This window comes from Falco punctatus (genome assembly GCF_963210335.1).
Source record: "Falco punctatus genome assembly, chromosome: 4".
Classification (NCBI taxonomy): domain Eukaryota; kingdom Metazoa; phylum Chordata; class Aves; order Falconiformes; family Falconidae; genus Falco; species Falco punctatus.
The window spans coordinates 68,328,851-68,349,963 of record NC_137583.1 but is presented as its reverse complement, the minus strand read 5'-3'; the positions used below and the strand labels follow the sequence as shown (position 1 = coordinate 68,349,963).

The 21,113-nt window shown below is 38.6% G+C and overlaps 1 protein-coding gene and 1 long non-coding RNA gene across 9 annotated transcripts in view; one reads left to right on the top strand and one right to left on the bottom strand.

Moving 5' to 3' along the window:
• The first annotated feature begins 233 nt into the window (after window positions 1–233).
• LOC308063293 lies at window positions 234–19,778 on the top strand. The gene is made up of 2 exons (XR_013927909.1): window positions 234–288; window positions 7,207–19,778. It is a non-coding gene; the product is annotated as an uncharacterized lncRNA (long non-coding RNA).
• The window catches only part of MPP7 (MAGUK p55 scaffold protein 7), a 158,072-nt gene continuing 154,343 nt past the window's right edge, over window positions 17,385–21,113 (bottom strand). For all 8 annotated transcript variants that reach the window (XM_080386016.1, XM_080386019.1, XM_080386022.1 and 5 more), the window contains one exon: window positions 17,385–20,616. In XM_080386016.1, the coding sequence (XP_080242142.1) occupies window positions 20,437–20,616 (180 nt within the window). In that variant the 3' untranslated portion in view covers window positions 17,385–20,436. The remainder of the gene's footprint in view (window positions 20,617–21,113) is intronic.

The window sequence follows — 21,113 nt, the reverse complement described above, 5'->3', positions numbered from 1 at the left end:
CTTGCTTTTGTTGCAAAACTTACATATTTTTGGCATTCACGAAACGAACAAAAGTCACCACTGTTTGGTGAAAAGGGCTTAGCTAGAGAAATTAAAAAATCCAGTTGTGTTGCATTTAATTTTGTATCAGTACAAATGAACTATTTAGGTGCCTAGAGCTGTTAACTAACAGTTTTATGCATCTTAAATTCTTGTAATCAATTGTTTGTGGTTGTTTGTCTTTTTTTTAATTAGGGAGTACTGTTTGTGGAAAGGCAGGGTTTCAGCTCAAGAGGCAACCTACATGAGGTAAAAAGAGGGAGTGGACATGATGAATCTGTTGATTTTTTGAATCTTTAAGCATGATTTGATGGAAAACCAATGTTCAAAACCTAATCCTTAGAAAGCAAATGACTACTAATTTTTCACTGAGTCTCTGATTTCTCTGTTGTGACCTCCTACTTACATCTTGTTTTCTGAGCAATTAGGTAATTTAAAAAATTCCAAATGATCTGAAGTGAGGAGTTTTAAAGATTGGACATTGTACAATACACTGTCTTGGCTCTAGAAATTAAAAATAGAAAAGACTTTTTTTCAAATGTGACTCAATGCAAGAGACAAAGAGGTATGCAGCGTTGTGCATGGGTGTCTGGCAGAGACAGTTATCTTACGGAGTTCTTAAAGGAAAATAAAGCAGGAAAATATTCTGGTTAATAAGTTATAGATTAACAAAATAATATAATATTTCAGAGTACAAACTGTGTTACTATACTGTGCTTCCCTCTATTTGTAGATGGTCGTTTATTCCCTTTTGTTAATTTCTGTTTATATTACTGCTAGGTCTCTTGACTACTTCTGAGTATAATTTGAAAGAAATAATCAGTGTAGTGTAGTAACCAGATACTGTGACTATGTCATAACAATATTTGAGGTACCAGGTTAGAAGATAGTGATTTTGAAAGATGTAGTAAATTCATTTACATTTTTTCTTTGTAGCATCAGAACAAGATACAGGTCATAGTATCAGGGGCCTTAACATGGTGGGTATCTTCTCAGTGAAACTTGGCTGGTTTTCCTGGATTTGTAATACTTTAGTGGGGGATAATTACATTCAAGGATTTTTCTTTTTGAATCCCACATTATCTTTCTGCATCTTCAACCTCAGTTCCCTCTTCATGTAATATTTTGTCTTGAGATGTCTACTATTCAAATACATGTATTCAATAACACTGAAAGAGGAAGCTTCAGAGAAAGATATTCTGGAGTAGAGTTATTTGAGTATATGAATAAAGTTTGAATTGTTTTAAAATACTGACTTTTACAGGAGTCACCAAAGTATTGACCCCATTAGCCACCTTAATTTGTTCATGTATGGGTACAACCCCTTACACGCAGAAGGGACTAATTGCTGATTCCCTTTATTTTTCTTACTGATTCTTCCCTGCATAAAAATTACAGATTTTGCATACATTTTTCCAGGGAGAAAGAATGTCTGTGTATTTTGATGTTTATATAAAATGTTTTTTTCTAGAGCTAGTTAATTATTCTGACTTGAATAGTATAGCAATTCAGTATTCATAGCAGCTACATAATGTCTTTTAAAACTTGCTTATTGGTTAGTTGAATTAGTTTTATAGGTGGATTATAACTACAAAGTTAATAACTGTTTCCCTACAGCCATCAGAAAGATACAGAAACCTTTTAAGGCTTCAGTGGAAATCAGGCATTCTGATTTATATTATAAAAGCCAATGGAACTTCAGCAGTGGTATTTAGTAGCAGAGATTCAATTAAAATAAAACAAAACATAAACAACTGAATACTTATCCAAAATATTGTGTGCCAAGTGGAATGGACAGATTGGTAACTTTGCAAATTAGAGCACTGTACTCTTGAGTCTGCTGTGTCCAGAACCACTTTTGACCTTTGCAATTTAGGAAAGATTTTGACTTTCTGGCTAGTAAAACAAAAAATGGAGAATTATTTTGAAATGTAGGAAGAAAAACTGCCAGCTACACGCATTAGTTATACGTTTAGCCCGTGGTGCTAAACATTTGAAATAACTTGATATTAAAGGTAATACTGCAGACAGTATATCTTGTACTGTGATTGAAGACAGTGTTTTTAGCTTTCAGACATAGACCGTTTGCAAGTGAATGCTACTGACAAGCCCGAATGCCTTTTGCTTTCTTAGTGGTTTCTAAAAATTGCCTCCTTTTTCAAGGGGAAAAGGTAAGAAAGAATTGGGCTGTTTGTTTTTGGGTGGGAGTGTGAAAGGGAGATTGTTTTAAAATTAGAATTTCATAAGTAGTCTCCATTTATGGATTTCTAGAGGAAAAATGAGAGGTATTGGTGGAAAGTATTTTGGACTGTAACATGGTGATATTAATCGGGAAAGGGAGTTTGGCTGTTTCGTGAAGACTGGATTCTCAGACTAGGTGCTAATACAAACATGCAGAAGACACTACATAGTTAAGAGAATTTAAAATCCTTTTCTTTTGAGGTATCCAGCTTCCAGTTACTACTGTGCTAGTCCCATTTCACTACTTAGGCAATTATCACTAGTAATTCTGGGTAATTCCCTACATAGTTTTTATGAAAAGTGACATAAAAATAAAAAAAAAAAGCACCAACCACCAAATCATTTTTCCCCGTTATATAATCAGAAAGAAAGCCAAGACTGACATCAGGGCGTTTTCTCTTCCTTGTAGGTCATTTTAAGGCAGAAATTCAAACACCTTGGAGCAATCACTGGTTTTGAAGAGACTGCTTCTATCATTTATGGTGGTGCGGTAATATTATATGGGAAAATGTGAAATTGTGAGAGGAGTGGAGATCAGAATAAAGCCAAATCGCTACAGGGTTTAGCAGCAATTGGCTGTAAAATTAGTGTGGAGCAACAGTTGGATGTTGCAAGGTTGAGCATTAGTCCAGTGCCTGGTAGAAAAATAACTTACTGAAATTTCTGTTTCATAGTGGTTGTACTCTGTGAGCTATTAAAGGAAAGTTGCTTTTTTATTTTGTTTTATTTAAGTATATAGAATGTATTTGATCTTACTGACATCTGCACTCAGCTTGGATGAAAAATAAGTCCTGTGTGGACGAGAATAGGGATTATAGCTCCATTACAAATCCTTTTACAGTAGAACTTCCAATTGGGGAGGAAAGTTGCCTTTTTATCAAAATTATTTTTATTGAGAGAAGCAGAAATGCGTGTTACATATACATGTCTTCTTGCATAGTGTACATTCTGATACAGTTAATTCAGCCAATTTTCTGGTATTATTCTCAAGATCTGTGCCATGGATATTAGAGTCCTCCATATGGGTACATTTTTCCTCTGATTTTTTCCATTTCTTCTTCTGGTAATAACTGTAGAAAATCAAGCGTTTTAGTTGAAATTTAGAATCATTAAGGTTGTTCTAGAGGATCTGAAGCTCTTCTGTGTTTTGATAGTCAGTTATTTTATTGTAGAAAGGGTTGCATCTACCTGTTACATCTTCATTTATTTTTTTAGTTCAAGCAAAGATGGAGATCAAAACTATCTACTTTAAAAAACTATTCTTATTGCATCCACTTTATGCATAAATTAATATTTTAGTTTATTACAAGAGCTGTTGATTTCCAGCAAGCCTTCAAATCTGAATGTAAAATCTGGGAGCGAAGCAGGCAAATTTTTCAAAATACATGCCTGTGTGCTCTGTTTATATTTGGGAAGAGTAAGACTGAATAGTTTGAATGTAATTTTTCCTGGAATATCAAGTTAGCATCTATTGCTTTGGTATTTAAAAGGTTACTGATTGTGATGCATAAAGACTGTCTTACTGAGTAGTTTGAAATAATTTCTCAGACATGGAGGGGGATTCTGTCCCTACTGGAAAATCATACATGGCAAGACTTTATCTGCTGCCATTGTCATCAATAGATTTCTGTCATCGATCTCATGGGAGGAAAAATTGGTCCATCAACAATAGTGTCAGACAGCAGACAGTTAAACTTAATTTTTACCAGACTGTTTCAAAAAATCTAGTCCCTGTGACATTCTAAAGTGTAAGTTAGTTATGTTAATGACATTTTTCTGCTAAGATTTCAATGTAAAAGGTTTGTGATTTGTTCTGATTTTAGTAAAGCCTTCATACTGGAAATAAGGATAGTCTTTGTATCATGCCAGGGGTCAGAAGGAATTAGGCTTAAGAGTCTGAAGAAATCTACTACCAATTACCAGTTTGCTACTGCTGTCAAGTAAATATCAGCATATTTAAGCATGGTAAGCCCAAAATTATATGATTTAGTGATTCATTTATAGTGGTATTTTATTATTTTGATATTTTAGTTCAGAAACACCACTAAATTTGAAGCAGTGACATTTAAGAGTTAATAAAAGTTTTGTGCCATTAAAATGAGTAAGTGCAAAATAAAATTTGGGGATCCGAATCTGCAGATTTTTTATGCAAGCAGTCCTTTGTTTCTCCTACTAGATATGCTATACTGCACAATAAGTACAATGTAGAAATTGGTGCCAAAGCTAGCTCATGGGCGGAAAAAGCAGGCTAGCCTATTTGTGCAGTGCTTTGCCAAAGCTAATTTACTTTGCTAAAAAACAGAGTAAATTAGACAGTGTACAGCATTAACCGATGTGGTTAAACTGCTTCCAGTTACCCAGGCTGGCTTCTTTTGAGCTGCTTTGGCTATCTATCCACAGCACTGTGTTGTGTAGCACAGACATGCCCTGACTAAAATTGATGTATGTGAAATTTTATTCATCTAAGGACTGACGAATCATACCCATCCTTTCTTCTCCAGAAATTCTGTCCTTAGATACATGCAGAATGTACAAATAAGCATGTCTTCAAATAAGTATGGTATAAATGTCATTGCATTTGACCTCAGAAATGTGATTTTCTGAGTAAACACAGAAAATGGAGGCACCACAACTGATTATAATTAAATATAAGTGGCTAAGCACTGATCTGTGGTATAAATAGATGTGTTATGGCTGACGGTTAAAGTTTGAGTTCAGCTTACGTGTGAGCGTTTGCATTACTCATGTAAATCAATGTTCTCACTTACAAGAGAAACCTCATAATTTACCACTACCCATAAAGTATCCTCGCTGTAATCAATAGTGATTCCTATATGGAATTACTGTGCAGAGCAGCGTCTCTTCTGCAGCATGATTGCTGTGTGGTTTGGCACCATGACAGCAAAATATCCAGTGAGCTCAGTAGTTTTCTGCGTGGAAGGACTTAGCTGTCCTAATTTGGTACAAAAATTCCATTCAGTTTAAAGTAAGGAAAACTGGAATTAACTACTCCACATGTTAAAGGATGGAGTAGAATCTTCAGGAGGGGAAATGATTTACAATCTCACTGTATTGAGATTATACAATGAAATTCTGGTTAATTTTATTCTATATAAAACTAGAATATAGTAATTAAAAATACTTGGTGTTGTCCGCCACACTGATAACAGTCAAGGATGATCTGGTGATTTTTTTCATCTCCACTTTTGGTGTTAATTGAGTATGCTGCGTTTGAGACTGAGAGCAGGCCATATTCAAATGAATCTCAGAACATTTTACTGCTTTTTGATTACATGAGCACACCATGGTGCACATACAGACATGCTGTGCTTGGCTCTTTAGTCTGCCAAACAGGAATGATGAGTGCAGGGGCATTTCTGAACCCCTCCGCTGCTCTTGGGAGCCTGGGGGTGCCCGTGCAGGTTCAGGGCTTTGAAGCACTCTCCCAGGGCACCTCTTGGAGCCACAGTCCCTGTCTGATGGGATGCCCTTCTATAAAACAGGCTGAAACTTAAAAGGGGTAAGGTGGGGACTCTGAAGCATGCAGGAACCCAATTCCTCCATAACTCACCACTTTACTAGACAACTTCACAAGTTCACAGGCAGTTGCCAAGTAGCCACAAGCTCAAGATATGAGTGAGATCATTCCTGGAAGCGGAAGCGTCAGTAAGTGGTAGATGTGCTCAGGGCACCTGGATTGAAGTGAACCCCTCACAGAACATAGTGCAGACTTCAAATGTTAGTCTTTTAGTGGAGCTGCAAGAAGCTGTGGCAAGAAGTTCGGAGTTCGGTGTACTCACAGAAAACTAAGCTGTGGCACTTACGAGACTGACAGGACCAAAACAAGAGAGCCCAGTAAATTCAGATTTTGAAGTCTGTGAAGCAGAGGTTTTCTGAACTGCTTTGGTGGATTTGCATTCTCTGAATTCCACTTCCAGTGCCTTGTATGCGTTCTGAGTGTATGGCCCAGTGTTCCAACAAAAATATAGGCTACATCTCAAATAAACAAAATTTAGAAAATAATTGGTTTTCCATTTTTGTATGTGTTTGCAATTACTAAAGTAAAAAAAATTCCTGTAATTTTCTAGTCACCTATGTAACTCACACCTCTGGTGGAACTGAGCGTGCCTCTTCTAGTTAAAAGCAGACACTTGCACATCTAGTGTTTTACAAAGCTGTGATTAACTAATGGGAGAATAGTTGAGTTTTCTAGTAAAATATGATAAACGTGCTAAATAAATGACACTTAAAAAAATAAATTTTAATTGTCCTTAGAACTGGATTACAGCATCAAGGAGTGACATAATATATTTAAGCTGACAAATCTATTGATACTACAGAAATCTCTGAAGTTATGTGCTTTCCTGTTCTCATTCCATTTCTCATAGGAAAGCTACTTAATTTTTTGTTTGCCCATCTTGATATAAGGATAGCTGTTTATTTACATGCGATACATTTTTTCATGTATTTTTTTATTTAAGAGACACATTACACAGACCATCATGTTTTATTTTGAGAGTAAGCAGATGTATTCTTAAGTATCTTCCCATAAAGTGTCTTACATGTCTTTTTCAGCTTTTACCAACAGAACAGTGTAGTATTTTTAAAGTTTATTTGCTGTACAATATTAAGACTATGAGAAGACACACAGAGCCTATCGAATCCCTAACAATTGCTTTGCATATAGTCAGTAAAAACATACGTGTACTCACAATCTTGCTTTATTAGTGGGTTCTTCAGTGGCTGCTCAGTGATACTATAATATCGCTGTTTAAATAGATTAAAAAAGCAAGACAGATGAAGGACAGTGAAGTTACCATTTAGCACTTGTCTAATTCTTGCATTAGCAGGAGTATCTTAAACTCAGCAATTTTTCTCAAATACTCAAATTTCTCTTTAGCTAGAAATTTGCTGTTCTTATTTTAGGTACAAGGAAGGACAAGTTTAAGAAGGAAAAGCCCTATCAAGCTGTTCTCCAGCCATAAAAATTGAACTCATGAAGATTTATCGTTGTAATCCCTGCCTCTGCTTTTCTTGATGCCTCATTGAGATGCATGGTGCCTGATTTCTCAGTATTCATCGCACAGCAGTGCTTACAGTCACAGCACAGCTCCCGCTGCCTACAGCCTGCAGTTGCAAGTGCTCAGCACTTCTACAAATTACACTCCACTGTACCGAGCACCAAGAAAAACACAATTAACAACCACATGTGCAAAGTGACTAGTATCACACAGGAAATCTGTGGCAAAGGCAGGGATACGATTCAGTTCCCCAGGGCTCCAGTCATGCCTTAATCATGAAAACATGTTCTCCTCTCTACAGTCGTCTGCTTCATTCACTACATACTTCCAATGGCTGCAACAAAGAAAGTACAGATTCCACAGAGCACGCTTGTTTTTACTACGCAATGATTCATTGTCCAGCGCAGGTCTTTTCTATGTGCTACATAACACAGAAAGCCCGTGGAAAACTCTGCTTTCAAAGGAATCACATGCAGTTCCCTCTCCCTCACCACTCACATAATCCACCAGAGTCCTTGTCCCTTTGTCTGCCTCTTCTACCACAAAGAGAGTTGGGTGCACGGGAGTGACAGGATTCCTGATCCAATCCCTGTGCTTAATCAGGCCCCAGACTGGAGCAGCAATGAGCAGCATGATCAGGGAAGACCGTTTCAAATGCCAGTAGCCCCAGGGCTGGAGCATGCCCAGATGTTTCATGGAATGGCTCCGGCAGGCCAGTTGCACACAGGTGTTTGTTAGCTTGAAGTAAAAATCAGGAATACCAAGAATAATTCATCCACCACTTGGCTTTTCAGACAGAACAGGAATGAGCACAACGTGCAAATTGAAACGGCAGATAACAGCAGGTATTAGCTAACAAGCATGCTTTACTCTGGGAGTTGCTTGTGTGATGAACTTTTTCTTTTCCTGGAATGAACTCATTTTCATAAGAAAAGCGTTTATGCATAAAGTATTGGTAAAGGCATGCAGCCTAGAAACCATACAACTTGTTTTTTCACTAATACAATTTTTAGGAACAAAATATGCTGCTGCTAACTGCAGTAAGTACAAGCCTGCTTCTTAGAAATGTGATTTGCAGTTTACTTTCTCTTTACACTTAAAAGCTATTTAAAAGCAAAACAGATCTAACCAGATCAAAAGTTGCATTGTGCACTTACATTAAATATATTTATTTTCACAGTAAAATTTCTTCTTTAAGGAGGATAAGACTTGCTATATGTGGGAAAAGGTTTGCTATTCTGCACAGCCTCTCTGTGACCTAGACTGTGCACGATTTATTGGTTATCTTTTAATAAAGTGAAATCCAAGCACCTTTTCTGTTTTGTTACTTCCATTTTAACACTAGCAGTAGCAGACAGACAAAGTTTAGTTTTAGCCTGGGAGCTAAAAGAAATATTTCTAACATATATGTGTACTGTTACAGTCTGACTTACGAAAGCTCAGTAGTAAAGTCAGCAGGAACTGAGCACTAAAACTGGAGAAGAGTAAATGGAAAGAGACCCTGCTGTATTTGCAGACTCGTGGTAATAAGGAAAGCACTCCTGACTGCTCTTGGCAACTTGTCATGTAAGCGAGCAAGGGGAGAGGTCAGGCAGTGACAGACTGCTCTTCCAGCCTGAAACGGGGTTGCACCAAACCTGAAAAACTGAAAACAGTTTGAAAAAAGCATTTAACTAAAAATGAATGCTATTAAAACAAACTGTACACATAGTTTAGAAATGTAATCTGAAAGTACCATAGCTCCTGGCTTCCATTCAGATGATGTCTGGCAGTGTATCTTCCAGAATCCCCAGCACCCTGGCTTCAGGGACGGCTCTAAATCTCACTGAATTCTGATGATTCTGATGTCGTTTTCTAAGCTTAAATTGTTCTTTCAAGTGACATCAATCATGACTCAACCTGGCCTTTCCTGCCACATATGACAAAGGCTCCTATTTTTAAACTTTGAGACAAATGCAGCTTGTATAAGATTTTTTTTTTGCCAAAAATCCATCAGTTCAAATCTTACTATTCCAGGCATATTCTTCTGTTCTTTTGGGATACTTGTCAGCTGGCCTATTTACATCAGGTTTGTAAGAAATTAGATGTTTTTCTAGAAGTAAAATTACAGACTTGGAGAACAGAGCTTCCACCTTGCATTATTAATAGAATTCATGATAATCTGTGGTTATATTGTCAAGAAGCACAGAGACTAATTGCACAGAGCCAACAATTCACTCAGCGTAGTGGTTAAAATGGATAAATGGATAAAAATGATTTGTATTAGTGCCTGCAGTGTCTTGTAAATGTCAAATACTTTCTTGACATTCTAAAACCCAGGCTGTACAGCAAAAGTGGGAGAGTAGCATTTCACATTAATTTAAAAAATGCATAAAACTGATTATCCTCTTCTAGCACTCAGTATTTCACTGTTTCTTGAAGATCCTAGATGCTGCTCACTACTGACTACATTTTTTCAGCTCATCATATCTCTCATTTTTCTTTCAGCAGAGCAGTAAATGTTTTACTTAAATAAGGTTTTACTTCCTGTGTAAGAAGATATTTACAGAGATTCCCCACAAACGTTGTTCCCACTTGGAGAAAGTTGTAAATACTCATCTCCCCTGTTTCCCATGCATGGACGTCTGGCCATTCCCACAAACTAGCTGTTCCTTTTGTGTAAATCCCAATCACATGCATGTATCTTCATGTATTTTGGTACCATCATTGAGCTTTTTACTATTCACTTTAATCACCTGGCAGGGTTCAAAGAACACCTGGACTTATTCTCATCTGCTAGTCTTTTAAAACACTCCCAAAATGTTCTCATATAAAGGATTTATGATATTTCCTTGGTTCACCCCATTTGTGTACTTACCAATACATCTGTTAGACTCTTATTTTTCTACTCTGCTATTGTAGAATGATGCACAGGTGTAATTGAACGGACAAAAGTGTTAATATTTTTCTAAAACAGACCTCTTAATATTTACACAACTGACATTTTACTCATTGTTCTCGTTAGTACCCGCATTTATTCCAAAAGAATTCTGAAATTAAATCATCAAAAAGCTACCAGCTGCACAAGTCTTCTGAAACCTCTGTCATCCGAATCTGTCTTACACATTACAAAAACATGCAAAAAGGCTTAGAGATAGTTTAAAAAAAAAAAAAAAAAAAAGAAAAGGAATATCCAGGTGGCTTTTTAGCTGTGGAATACAATAAAACAGAGTTTGGAAAGTATTACACAGAAATATAATAACGAAAAAACAAGATATGCAGTTTACAAGTTCAAATATATAGTGCTGTGCCTTTGCTTGAGCCGAAATCCATAAAGCAGAGAGAGCTCGCTTTATATGGGTTTACTAAGTGCTTGACAGCTCTGAGTTTACAAACGTATGACCAGCAGCTTACAGGCGTGCTGATCAACGCTGGAAAATCTTTTAAGGGGTAAGGTTAATTAAGGTTAATTATTCTGAGACACTGCTTTAGAGATTTCAGTAATAATTGCCTAAAATGACAGACATGAATTGCTGCCTCCATTTTTAGAGCACTTGGGAAATTACTTAGAAGTGTGCAAGATTTATTGGGAACACATTGTAGGTGTAGAAGAAATGAAACCGTGGATGAACAGCTAAGCAGCAAAGGGCATGCCAGCCTAACACAGTCCTACAATGCGCATTAAATAATTTAGGCAAAGAGTCAATAGTTTTATCAGCAAGACATATTTACTCTCATGTGCTTGAGAGGAATTAGATGCATTTGCATTGAAATTCACTCCCAGATACTAATCTCAGATATTAATCCAAAGATAATAACCAGACAGCTCTTACATGTTTGATTACTCACTGAAATATTTACCATCTTTGCTGATTGCATCTTATCTCAAAGCCAGACCCTGAGCCCAGAGAAGTCATCAACTTGGTTCCAGGGCAAGAGCTGCCAACCCCTGTGTGGGGAGTGTTACTGAAGTCAAAGGGACCACACATGAAACAAAGCAGTAAAGCTCGACAGTAAAAGTCAGCAAGACCTGGCATTAGATTACAAGGTCTTCAGAGCAAAGGCATTCCTAATTTCCCAGGCACAGAAAGACAAGAGGTAAAACTCTGATATTGTTAAAATAAAAATGAAACTTTTCTACTGACTTTACTAGCACCGCATTTTTATCCACTGCCATCTCAACTGTGCCACGCTGCTTAACTGCACGAACAATCCCATGTTTTTAAGTGGTACGGATGAAAGTCATTTGAGGCTAGCTATAAGAAGAGCTCCTACTATCATTCATTTAGGGGTCGAAGTAGTGTCAGCTATCTGCTGATATTTTATTGTCCCATACACATAATACAGAAAGCAGCAGCAGCCTGAGGTACTAATAGGAGAGCAATCCAGACTAAGCACTTTCCAATAGCACAAAATGAGGCAATTTACCGGGAAGAGAGGGAGTTGCATTAGCATGAAAAAAATTCTAAGTTATTCACAAGATGCTAAAAGAGAAGGAAGAATCATCAATCCTGAACACTGGAACTGTGGGGATCCATAAGGATTTTACATGACACTAGTGATCTCAAGCCAAGTAACCACTGCTATAAGCGGAGCTGTGCAAGGAGCAAAGGGGGTAGCACTGCCTCCCTGCAATGCTCTCTCAGATTTAGAGAGAATCTGGCCCCTTGTGGTTTCCACTTAGATTTTGTGACAGACAAGTTACTGTAGCTGGGAGTGACCCAGGAGGTCCTGCAAAAATTCTGAGCATGTGTGTCTCCTTGGAGGTACAAGGACATTTTGCCAGTGGTAGCAGAGTTAATACCAGCCACCACCATCCCTCTGGTATGAAGCAGGTGAACGTGAAGGAGGCTTAGGATTAAGAATGCACCTACCTTGTGACTGATACACAGACCCTTCAACGATGCACATCTCAGAACTCATTGGACTTGAGGAGACTCTTAAGAATAGGCAGGTTTTAATACCACTTTTCAGAAGATGACTTCTGGAGACCACAGAGTCAAGAGTTCAGACCATGACACCGTGCAGACCACGTGCAGTGTCTGCCACGATGGAGTTAACTGCACACTGGTAGTACTTTACCTGACATAGAGGGTTACTTAACTGCTCCCTGCTAGATGCTTGTAAGTGAAGGGCACAGGGGTGAGACTGCTCTTTTTCATAGTTAAGAGGGCGTAAACAACACCTGGCTGCCTAAATCATCTTCCCGTACTGTTCACTCATGAGTTGCTCAGCTCTGTGCCAGGCTTGCAGACTTCCCAGTGGTTCAGAGCCCAGCAGTGCCCCAGCTTCTCCCTTCCAGCGGTTCTGGCCAGCCTCGCCTTTCTGCTCCACATCCTCCTTGGTAAACTATTGGCCTCTGACATGGAGAGGCTTTTTGAGAAGGCTGGTTAGGAAGAAAGGAAATGAGATTAAACGGAATAGGTCACTTGAGAACAGTTGCAGAAATTGTGTCTTTATTTGCTTGCTCTGGTAGCTTTGGAAGATAGGAACTCCACATCTTTTATGGTTACATTTATATAAAGAATAAAGGCTTTAATTGCAGCAACTCTTGCTTTCAAGCAGGCAGTAGGGAAGCCAAAAGAAAGCTAAAAGAGTTTGCAGAGTAATAGGATCTGATAATCAGAAGTGTCACGTGAACTTCTGAAGATTAAAGATGGAATAACAAAGCATTTTCCTCTTCTACTAAACTACTGTAATCTTACCACAAGTAACATCTCTTAATTTCAAACAACTGTGGTGTTACCTATGGCAAATCTCTACCGCGGCAGAGAGCGGCACCGCCTGCTTTGCATGGCACAGCTTCCCTGTGGCTCCCCTGCCATGCCACAGCATCCCGCGAGCCCACGCGGCTGGCTCACAGCGGCAGCACGGAGAGCAGCCTCTCAGAAGCGGGGTACATATGTCGTTAGACTTTTGAAGGGAAAATAGAACTCGATACTTCAGTTCCCACAGGATACCACCACAGAGACTATTTTCTGTAAAATGAAACCAGTGGAGTGGTGTTTTACACCACAGTATCGCATAAAAGGCAAGACAGTTGGCCCAGTGATACTCCTACACAGACAAATTCCTGTGTCTCCTGACAGGTTTACGTTTCTTTATCTGGCAAGCATAGAATTATAGTTTATGTACAAAGCAGCCTTTTCATTTAGGGAACAATTAAGCTAATCCCAGCAAGATTTCATCTTTAACCGGGTTTGTAGTGAACAAGTTTGTAGTCTGCATTCAATCAAGCTCTTCTGACTTTCATGAAATAGGGGCAAAACAGTGTATTTGAAATGTAAAATTCTAAGCTTCCCGAGATGTGCGAGAGTCCTGCCTGAGTAAAGCTGTGCATCTATTTGCTAAAACTTTAGTATTATATCAGTAGATGTCTTTCTTTAGTTTGTCATTAGTCTTCCAATTAAGCAATAAACAATGTTTTTGTAAGCCTGCTTACAAATTGGTGTACACTACAGCACTTGATAAAGACATAAATGTATATACATATGCACACAGGCACAATACAATAAAGTTGCTATTGGCATAAAGGTAACATCAGCTGCACGCGTTGCACAGTACAGACTCCTTGCCTTCAAAGTCTCACCTATTCAAGAGCATGGCTGGAGTCTGTGCTTTTCTCACTTTGGTTTGAGCTGGGGAGCTGGGGCTGGATCCAGCTGTGGCCAATGATCTGAATTCAATGAAGTCAAAAGAATACAGTAATTCAGGTTCAGTTCTGCTTTTTGACAAAACAATGGTTCGAATCAATCTTTGGGTTTGGTTCTACTTCCTGCTTAACAGCTGTGTAAAGAAAAACATCTGGACTAATACCCCAGCAGGACCAATAACAGGCTGCTCTTTCACACTGTCCAGATAGCACCAGTAACAACAAAGCTTTCAGGGCAGTTTTCAACAACAACAACAAAACCAACCAATTAAAAAGACTCCTTTTCTGCCTTATAATCAATAGTAGCCAGCACTGCAAATGGGAATTCAAATACACTGCCTGCATCTGCACCAATCGGTAAAATGGGCCAAGACGCGTTGTTCTGGCTCTGAAGGAGAGGGGCAGAGCACAGCTCACGTACACACAGCTAGATCTCCTCTGGCAGTCAAGCTGGCCTCACAGCTGCTGGGACCAAACTTTTGCTACCCCTCAGCTATGCCTGAGCACTACCCGGCATGGGCCGGAGTCCTGTTAGGAAGCCCCTTAACCACCTCATCTTCTTGCGAGATGCTGAATTCCAGATCTGACTGCCCCATTATGCCACCTGGTAAGAAGAGTTGCGCCCAGATGCACCACTGCTGTGCCATCTCTCCGACTGTTCCAGTAAGCATCATTGAACCTGGGGACTACACCTGTGTTCCATGTTCACACGGGGCCTGAGACAGGCCAGGCTGTATTTGGGAGTAGGGCTCCAGAAGTTGCATCAAAAAAGGTTTAATAGGGAAGTATAACCCATACATGGTATGCAAAGGTCTTTGAGAGAGTAAAACACGAGCGTGCTGCATGCACTATGGAGTGGTCGCAACCCATGCTTCCATCTGTGCAACTGCCCCACTGCAAATGTGCACCCTGATCATGAAACGTGACTACTCCCACCACCTGAAGCCTTGACCAATTTCAGGGAACCATCATTTCTTCAAAATAAGCAGTAATGCATATCTAGGAAAGGGAGGGGACACACCGTGAAATGTCCAGAGGTCACACAGAAGGCAAGCAGAACTGCCCCCAGTTGCCATTTTCTTGAACAAGAACACCTGAAGCCAACACCGGCTGCATAAAATTTAAAATTGCTCCTGGTCTTTTTTACCACATGCTGCTCTCATGTATCAAACGGGCCACGGGGACCTCTCAGAGCAAATCTGTTTTCATGGGACAAAACACTGCTCATGTGCTTCTCCATGTGGATCAAACACTAGCTCTTCACCTCCTTCAGAAACACACCAACTCTCGTGTCCATTGGGGAGGAGGTAAAAAATGTCCTTGTATCAAATTTTTGGTGTCTCACTGTTTCTCAAGATGAGTTAATTATCCTTTTTCCCTCCCTTTTATGACTGAGATTACTAAAGGTGTACAAGAGCCAAGAGAAAAAAAAGAATGGACTCGCCAATGATTAAACACAGTTTGGTAAGTTTGTTAAAGCCGTGGTTGCTGTACTCTTGCTGTAAAAATTTAAAAAATCAGAAGAAAGTAAAGCAATAACTTTGCCAACATCACCAGGATCCAGAGTCCTCCTTCTGGGTACTACATTTCAACTCTCCATAATTCTAACATTTTTTGGCTTTGCTTACCAATAAAGATTTACTGGCGTTTACTTATATTTACCAAGGAGGGAACAGAAACCACAATTGCAGCCAACTTGCTAACCTTCTTGTTCAGTGACTTACAAAAACAAAGATGCATTTCCAGGGCAGTAATCACATTTTTAACATTCTCAGTCCCTCTCCGCCATACCCACAGACCCTCCCTGTGTCTTTAAGACATGTACCGACTCCCTTAAAATGAACTTTCCATGAGCCTGTGTATAATGCTGTAGAAAGCTTGTAACATCTTTCTTAAACCAGAAAGCTGTATTTCACTTGAGGAAAATTACAGCATGCATTCTGTTTTTTTAACATTTTCGAGTCATGAATATGAATATGGCTACTGAAAAGAAATAGACCTAATTACAAAAGAAATTGTGACCTATTTATTTCTCATTAAGAAGTTTTCAAATCCTGTTTGTGCCATTTGAACCCCTTTGGAAATCCTGAAGGTATTTTTCTCCATTCATATATTGAAATGTGCAGCTGGCAGCTTTGTGCCACTAAGCCTTTAAAAATATGTTTAAACAGACGTGTGTGTACAAAACTAAAACAGAAGCAAAACAAAGTCTCAATAATCACACTGTTTACCTTTGTTAAAATGTTGGATGTCGGCTACACAAAATACCATAGCTTTTTATTATAGAGATGTAAAATCATTCCATACAGTCTACCAAATATCCAACTTGTATTTCAGACACAGATACCAAGAGGGGAAAAGTCTCCAGCTGTCTAGAACTCCAGATTCTCTCATTTGTACTGTCATTTAACATAAGACAAAATTTAAGACCAGACTTTAACTGTTTCCAAATGTTTTTGTGTATGTTTCTGCTGAAACCTTTAACCATTATCTAGCACCAGAATTCTTAAACAACAAATACACCCACTGTGTTCTTTTAATTTTGTGTTCAGACATTTTTCTGTTGAGTGCTTGGTATCTTATGTTAATCACGGTAATATATGATAAATACTTAATGACTTTGAGAGCAACAGGATCCTGGGCAAACAGCAAGTACAACCAATTTTAAGCACTGACACACAGCAAACTCTTAATCCTGTGAGGAAGTGACTGTAGATAACTGCAGTAGCAAAAACTGACTCAGATTATAACTTTAACTGTAAATCTCTGAAGAAACTATTCATCCTTTGAAACAATCTCACAAAATCTAAATGCAGGCTTTACCGAGGAAAAATTCTCCACGCACAGTAGAAACCTGAACCTAAGTACATGTGGGAAATGCAGAATCCTGCACTGAAACAAAACAGAAGGGGCTTAAAAGTATTCTCTTTAATCCTAGTACGTGTTAGGCTTGTTTTCTGGAAAAGCCATAACACAATGCAAAAAGTAGCTTAGTTTAAGCGTTACTTTCTTTGAGTCCTACAAACGAACACAACCTCCAATGGGACCTGTGAGTTGGCTAGGAGTGTACGCGTCCACTGAAACACTCTGAGTTGGTAACTCAGATAATAACCCCCTCCAAGCACTTTGCAAGCCCAGACGAGCTGATGTCTCAGTTTGACCCACTGACTTAAGCTTTCCCTCTCAGAAAGAAAATGGTTTATTTTAAGGTGGGTTGCAGGAAAGGGTAAACATCTACTTTGAAGGAGAATTCAGCATTATTTATACTAATAATAAAACTAAATTAAGAATTTTAGTCCTTGTTCTAGCTTGCTTTATTTTTCCATCTAAAAATAATTGCAGCATTACAGTTTATAGAGAGACCTATGGAATAACTTACTACTTGGGCATTTTACCTTTTAAAGACATTAAGCCTATATGTTATGGTGCAATTTACAATAAAGAAAACCACCTTCAGTGATATATCAATAATTTATTGTTTTGCATAAGAAGGTAAGATTAGATTTCAGGTAAGACATAAAGCAAGGACCTGATGGCAAATTCAAGTATAGAGCTTGGTACAGTATCAAAAAATACTACCATTTGTTTAACTATGGCAAACAGCTAAGACATAATAAAAACATCTGGACTTGACTGTCAAAACATACAGTTCTCTAAAAACCACACAGCACAACTGGAGTATGTGGAATACTGGAAACATGTTTAGTCATCTTCATTCCCAAATCCTTAGGAGTCAAAGGAAAAATCCCCCCCCCCCCCACGCCCCTTGGTATCCCAGAACAATTCAGCACACGGGGTCAGTGTCCATCATGGTAAGCAGGCTCCTGTCCTGTTGAAACTGTTGGGTTGAGATATTTTTTTCTGCCTTGACCTACTGTCATCTCTGACTGCCTCATGGAGGCCAATGGCTTTGATTTTTAATTATTTTTTTTTTTAAGCTAACACTGCAATAATGTGTGTTTTCAAGAACAAGCTAGTAACTTAATTAGAACTGTTTCTCACTCCTCAAACCCTCTGTGCACATTTCACTCGGCTGGTTGGATTTATGTTTTTGTGAGTCCCTTTCATTTGCAGGTGTTACAATCCAGGAATTAGCTCCTGGCTCGGAGACGGGGCAGGCAGCCATCCCTCTAGGCGACTCCTGCCAGGGCTGTGCTGAGGACCGGCAGGTCAGTGTCTCTGTAAACGCCACAAAGCACCGCGCTGGTTACTGCTGTAGCCAACCTGTGCGGAATGCCCTCCTAGACCACACTGACCCAGGAACGGGAATTAAATTAATTTCAAAAGGACAAGAAAAACAGCCTGCAGGACAGCCAAAACTGTTTCTACCAGGGAGTTTGCAGATTATTCTAGCATCTATTTCTAAAGAGAAAAGCAGGTCCCTTATGTGAGTGTTATTGTACACTAATGTTCTGAGAAAGCCCAGGTTAGAAGCAGCATTGAGTGTTTCAGTAAGGACTAAAGACCCTCTTGTTGGAAACAGCCAGATCCTGAGAGATGCTGAGTGCCCTCTCGCTTTGGGTTGGTTGGAAGAGATGGCAAGGGCACTCGGCGTCTCACAGGCGAAGGCAAACAGAACCGCTGGATTCCAGATCCCCTGAAAAATAGTTTGATTTTCAGTAATTAAAAAAAATAGAAAGCCTTTTCTCAACTCACATAATCTCCATGCAATTAATTTAATCAACAATTTTCAGTTTATGTTACAAAGAAGTTTAAGTCCACCAGGAAAATGGTGAAATTTGACAAAAGTTACATTATAGCTGTTCAAGCAGAGCGTGTATCCGTACTGGGATTCAGTACATCTGTAACTCTTGCATAAACATTTCCAGACTCCTAGGGATTTTGCTGTTGTTGCTTGCATTTCATTTGTTCTATATGACTCTAAGCCAAATGCAATGACCCACACATTAAATACCCATTTAGAATAAAACTGCAAAATCTGATGGCTTTATCAGCGTATGAACTGAAATAAAATATTTACATGGAATGTTGAGCTCCATTTACAGAGACAGTGTTTCAAATTACAGACTTAGCAACCTCCTTAGTAAATAATCACATTGACAAGAAATTTAAAAACTTAACATCCCTTTTCAACCCTTTCATAAATATATAGTTTCACTAAGTTCTTTTTTCTTTAAACAAGACAGCTATATTCTCTTTACAGATTAACATGAAATAACGGTTTCCTGTTTGAATGCCACAGATAGAATGATCTGAAGTCAGCAAGTTCTTATACACATTCTGTACTTACAAGACATATTCACAACACAACACACGGTCGTTACTTGGTCTTTACAGCTGTACTCACTGCCCGCATATCAGTAGTAAATAAAGAAAAATACCAAATTATCTATATTAAAAATACATCATCTAATATACATTTGCTTACACTGCCACATCAAATTTTAAAATGAGGTTTCCAACTGTGTCTGACCAGTGACAAGGATACGTTTTACAGTAAAGTCTACAGCATTGATTTATTTCTGACTGGAGACAAAATATTTGTTACGCTACTAAAAAGTATCATGATGTACTAAACAATAAAAAGAATTAATCTCTTACAACTGCTTCCTGGATCTCCAAGGCTTCCTCACTAACTGTCTGAAAATTTCTAATGCGAAAATTTTTCTATAGGATGCCAAAAATGTTTGAAATCAATTTAAAGGGGGGAAAAAAAAAGTTACTCTGTACTTTGCTGCTATTCATATCACTTTGCCACTGATTTTACAGAAGATCAATCCCGAAGACTTTGAAGTTACATACATAGTAACTCGTGTTTTTCCCCATTTAAATAAATATTCCTATGAGTTTTCTTTGTTGTGCCACAAAGCATGCGTGAAAATACTTTCAATCCATGCATGCTCACAGCAGATTATTTCACAATTAAACCACTGAATACATCTTTCTTTCCATGACTATGTAAGTGCAAAGGAATACTAAAATCACCCTGTACACACAAGACAAGGTTCACATCTAGAAAAGTGAAAACATTTATCTTTTTATGTAATTAAAACTACGATGTCTTCCTCATAAAAATGTTGGTCACTTTTGCCTGTTTCAGTTCTCTCAAGCACTTAAGGGGTAATAACTTCCAAGTGCCAATGTGCTGCTTTTTTTGGGAGCAGTTATGCTTAAAACCATCAAAGTGCTGATCTCCAGTATCAATTAGTATCTTCTGCGAAATCTCCGTTAAAAAAGCTTACCTTGGAAACACACAGACGATGATACTGAGGTGTTTGGCAGTTTTGTTACACTAGTATTTGCTCACTTTATGGAGCACAGCAGGACTTCAGTTTAATCCGACTGTTCTGCCCCAAAACTGTGGGCAGGAGGACTGAAGACACAGGAAAACAAGACCAGTTCCAAGTGCATGAAGAGTGTACCTACTGCTCAGGTGGAGTTAGAAAGCCCTCTAACCAAGAAAACAACCATCAAGTAACACCTAACCATGCCCCATATTAGATGCTGAGACAACAGCAGACGTTTCGTCTGTTTAAAACATTATTATGAATGCAGCCAGCTGACGGGAACCCAGAAGGTCTCTGTCTCCAACCTGTCAAAAGTTGTCTTCAGCTCACTGTAAGCTGTAGCAAGGTCATCGTTGACTATCACCTTATCGAAAAGGTGGCCGTACTGGCTCTCCATCACATGGGCAGATTTAACCATTTCTTGAAAATCTTCTTCCTAGTAAAATCAGTGCGAGGTGTAGTCAGTCCACAGCAACATCACATAAACTCATTCTGTGGTAAATGCAAAGCTACTTGCTTATTTCTCATCTCATCAGGAGATGAAAACTGTACTTTTAATAATAAAAATAATTTCTAGAAATTACCATACAGGTGATGTGAGAGAGCACTCTCAAAAGCAGACTTTGCTCAACAGGCAATTATTTTGTCTCTCCCCTTGCAGTGGCATAATTAGTCATAGGAATTACAGAGACATTTTCTGTTAGCGGTACCAGTGGAAAATGTTTCTACCCGTTTACTTAGATGATACATTTAAAGTTTCATTGCTTAAGTCTCAGCTTGCTATTAGCATGCAATATATTACAGTGCAACCGTTATTCTTTTAAGAGCTTAGTGAGGGCTTTTTCCCCATGCCAAGTTTGACCTGGCTCAGTGGATTTCTCTTCATGTTTGGGGAGGGAACAGATCTTAGGAATTTAATTGTTTACATAACTC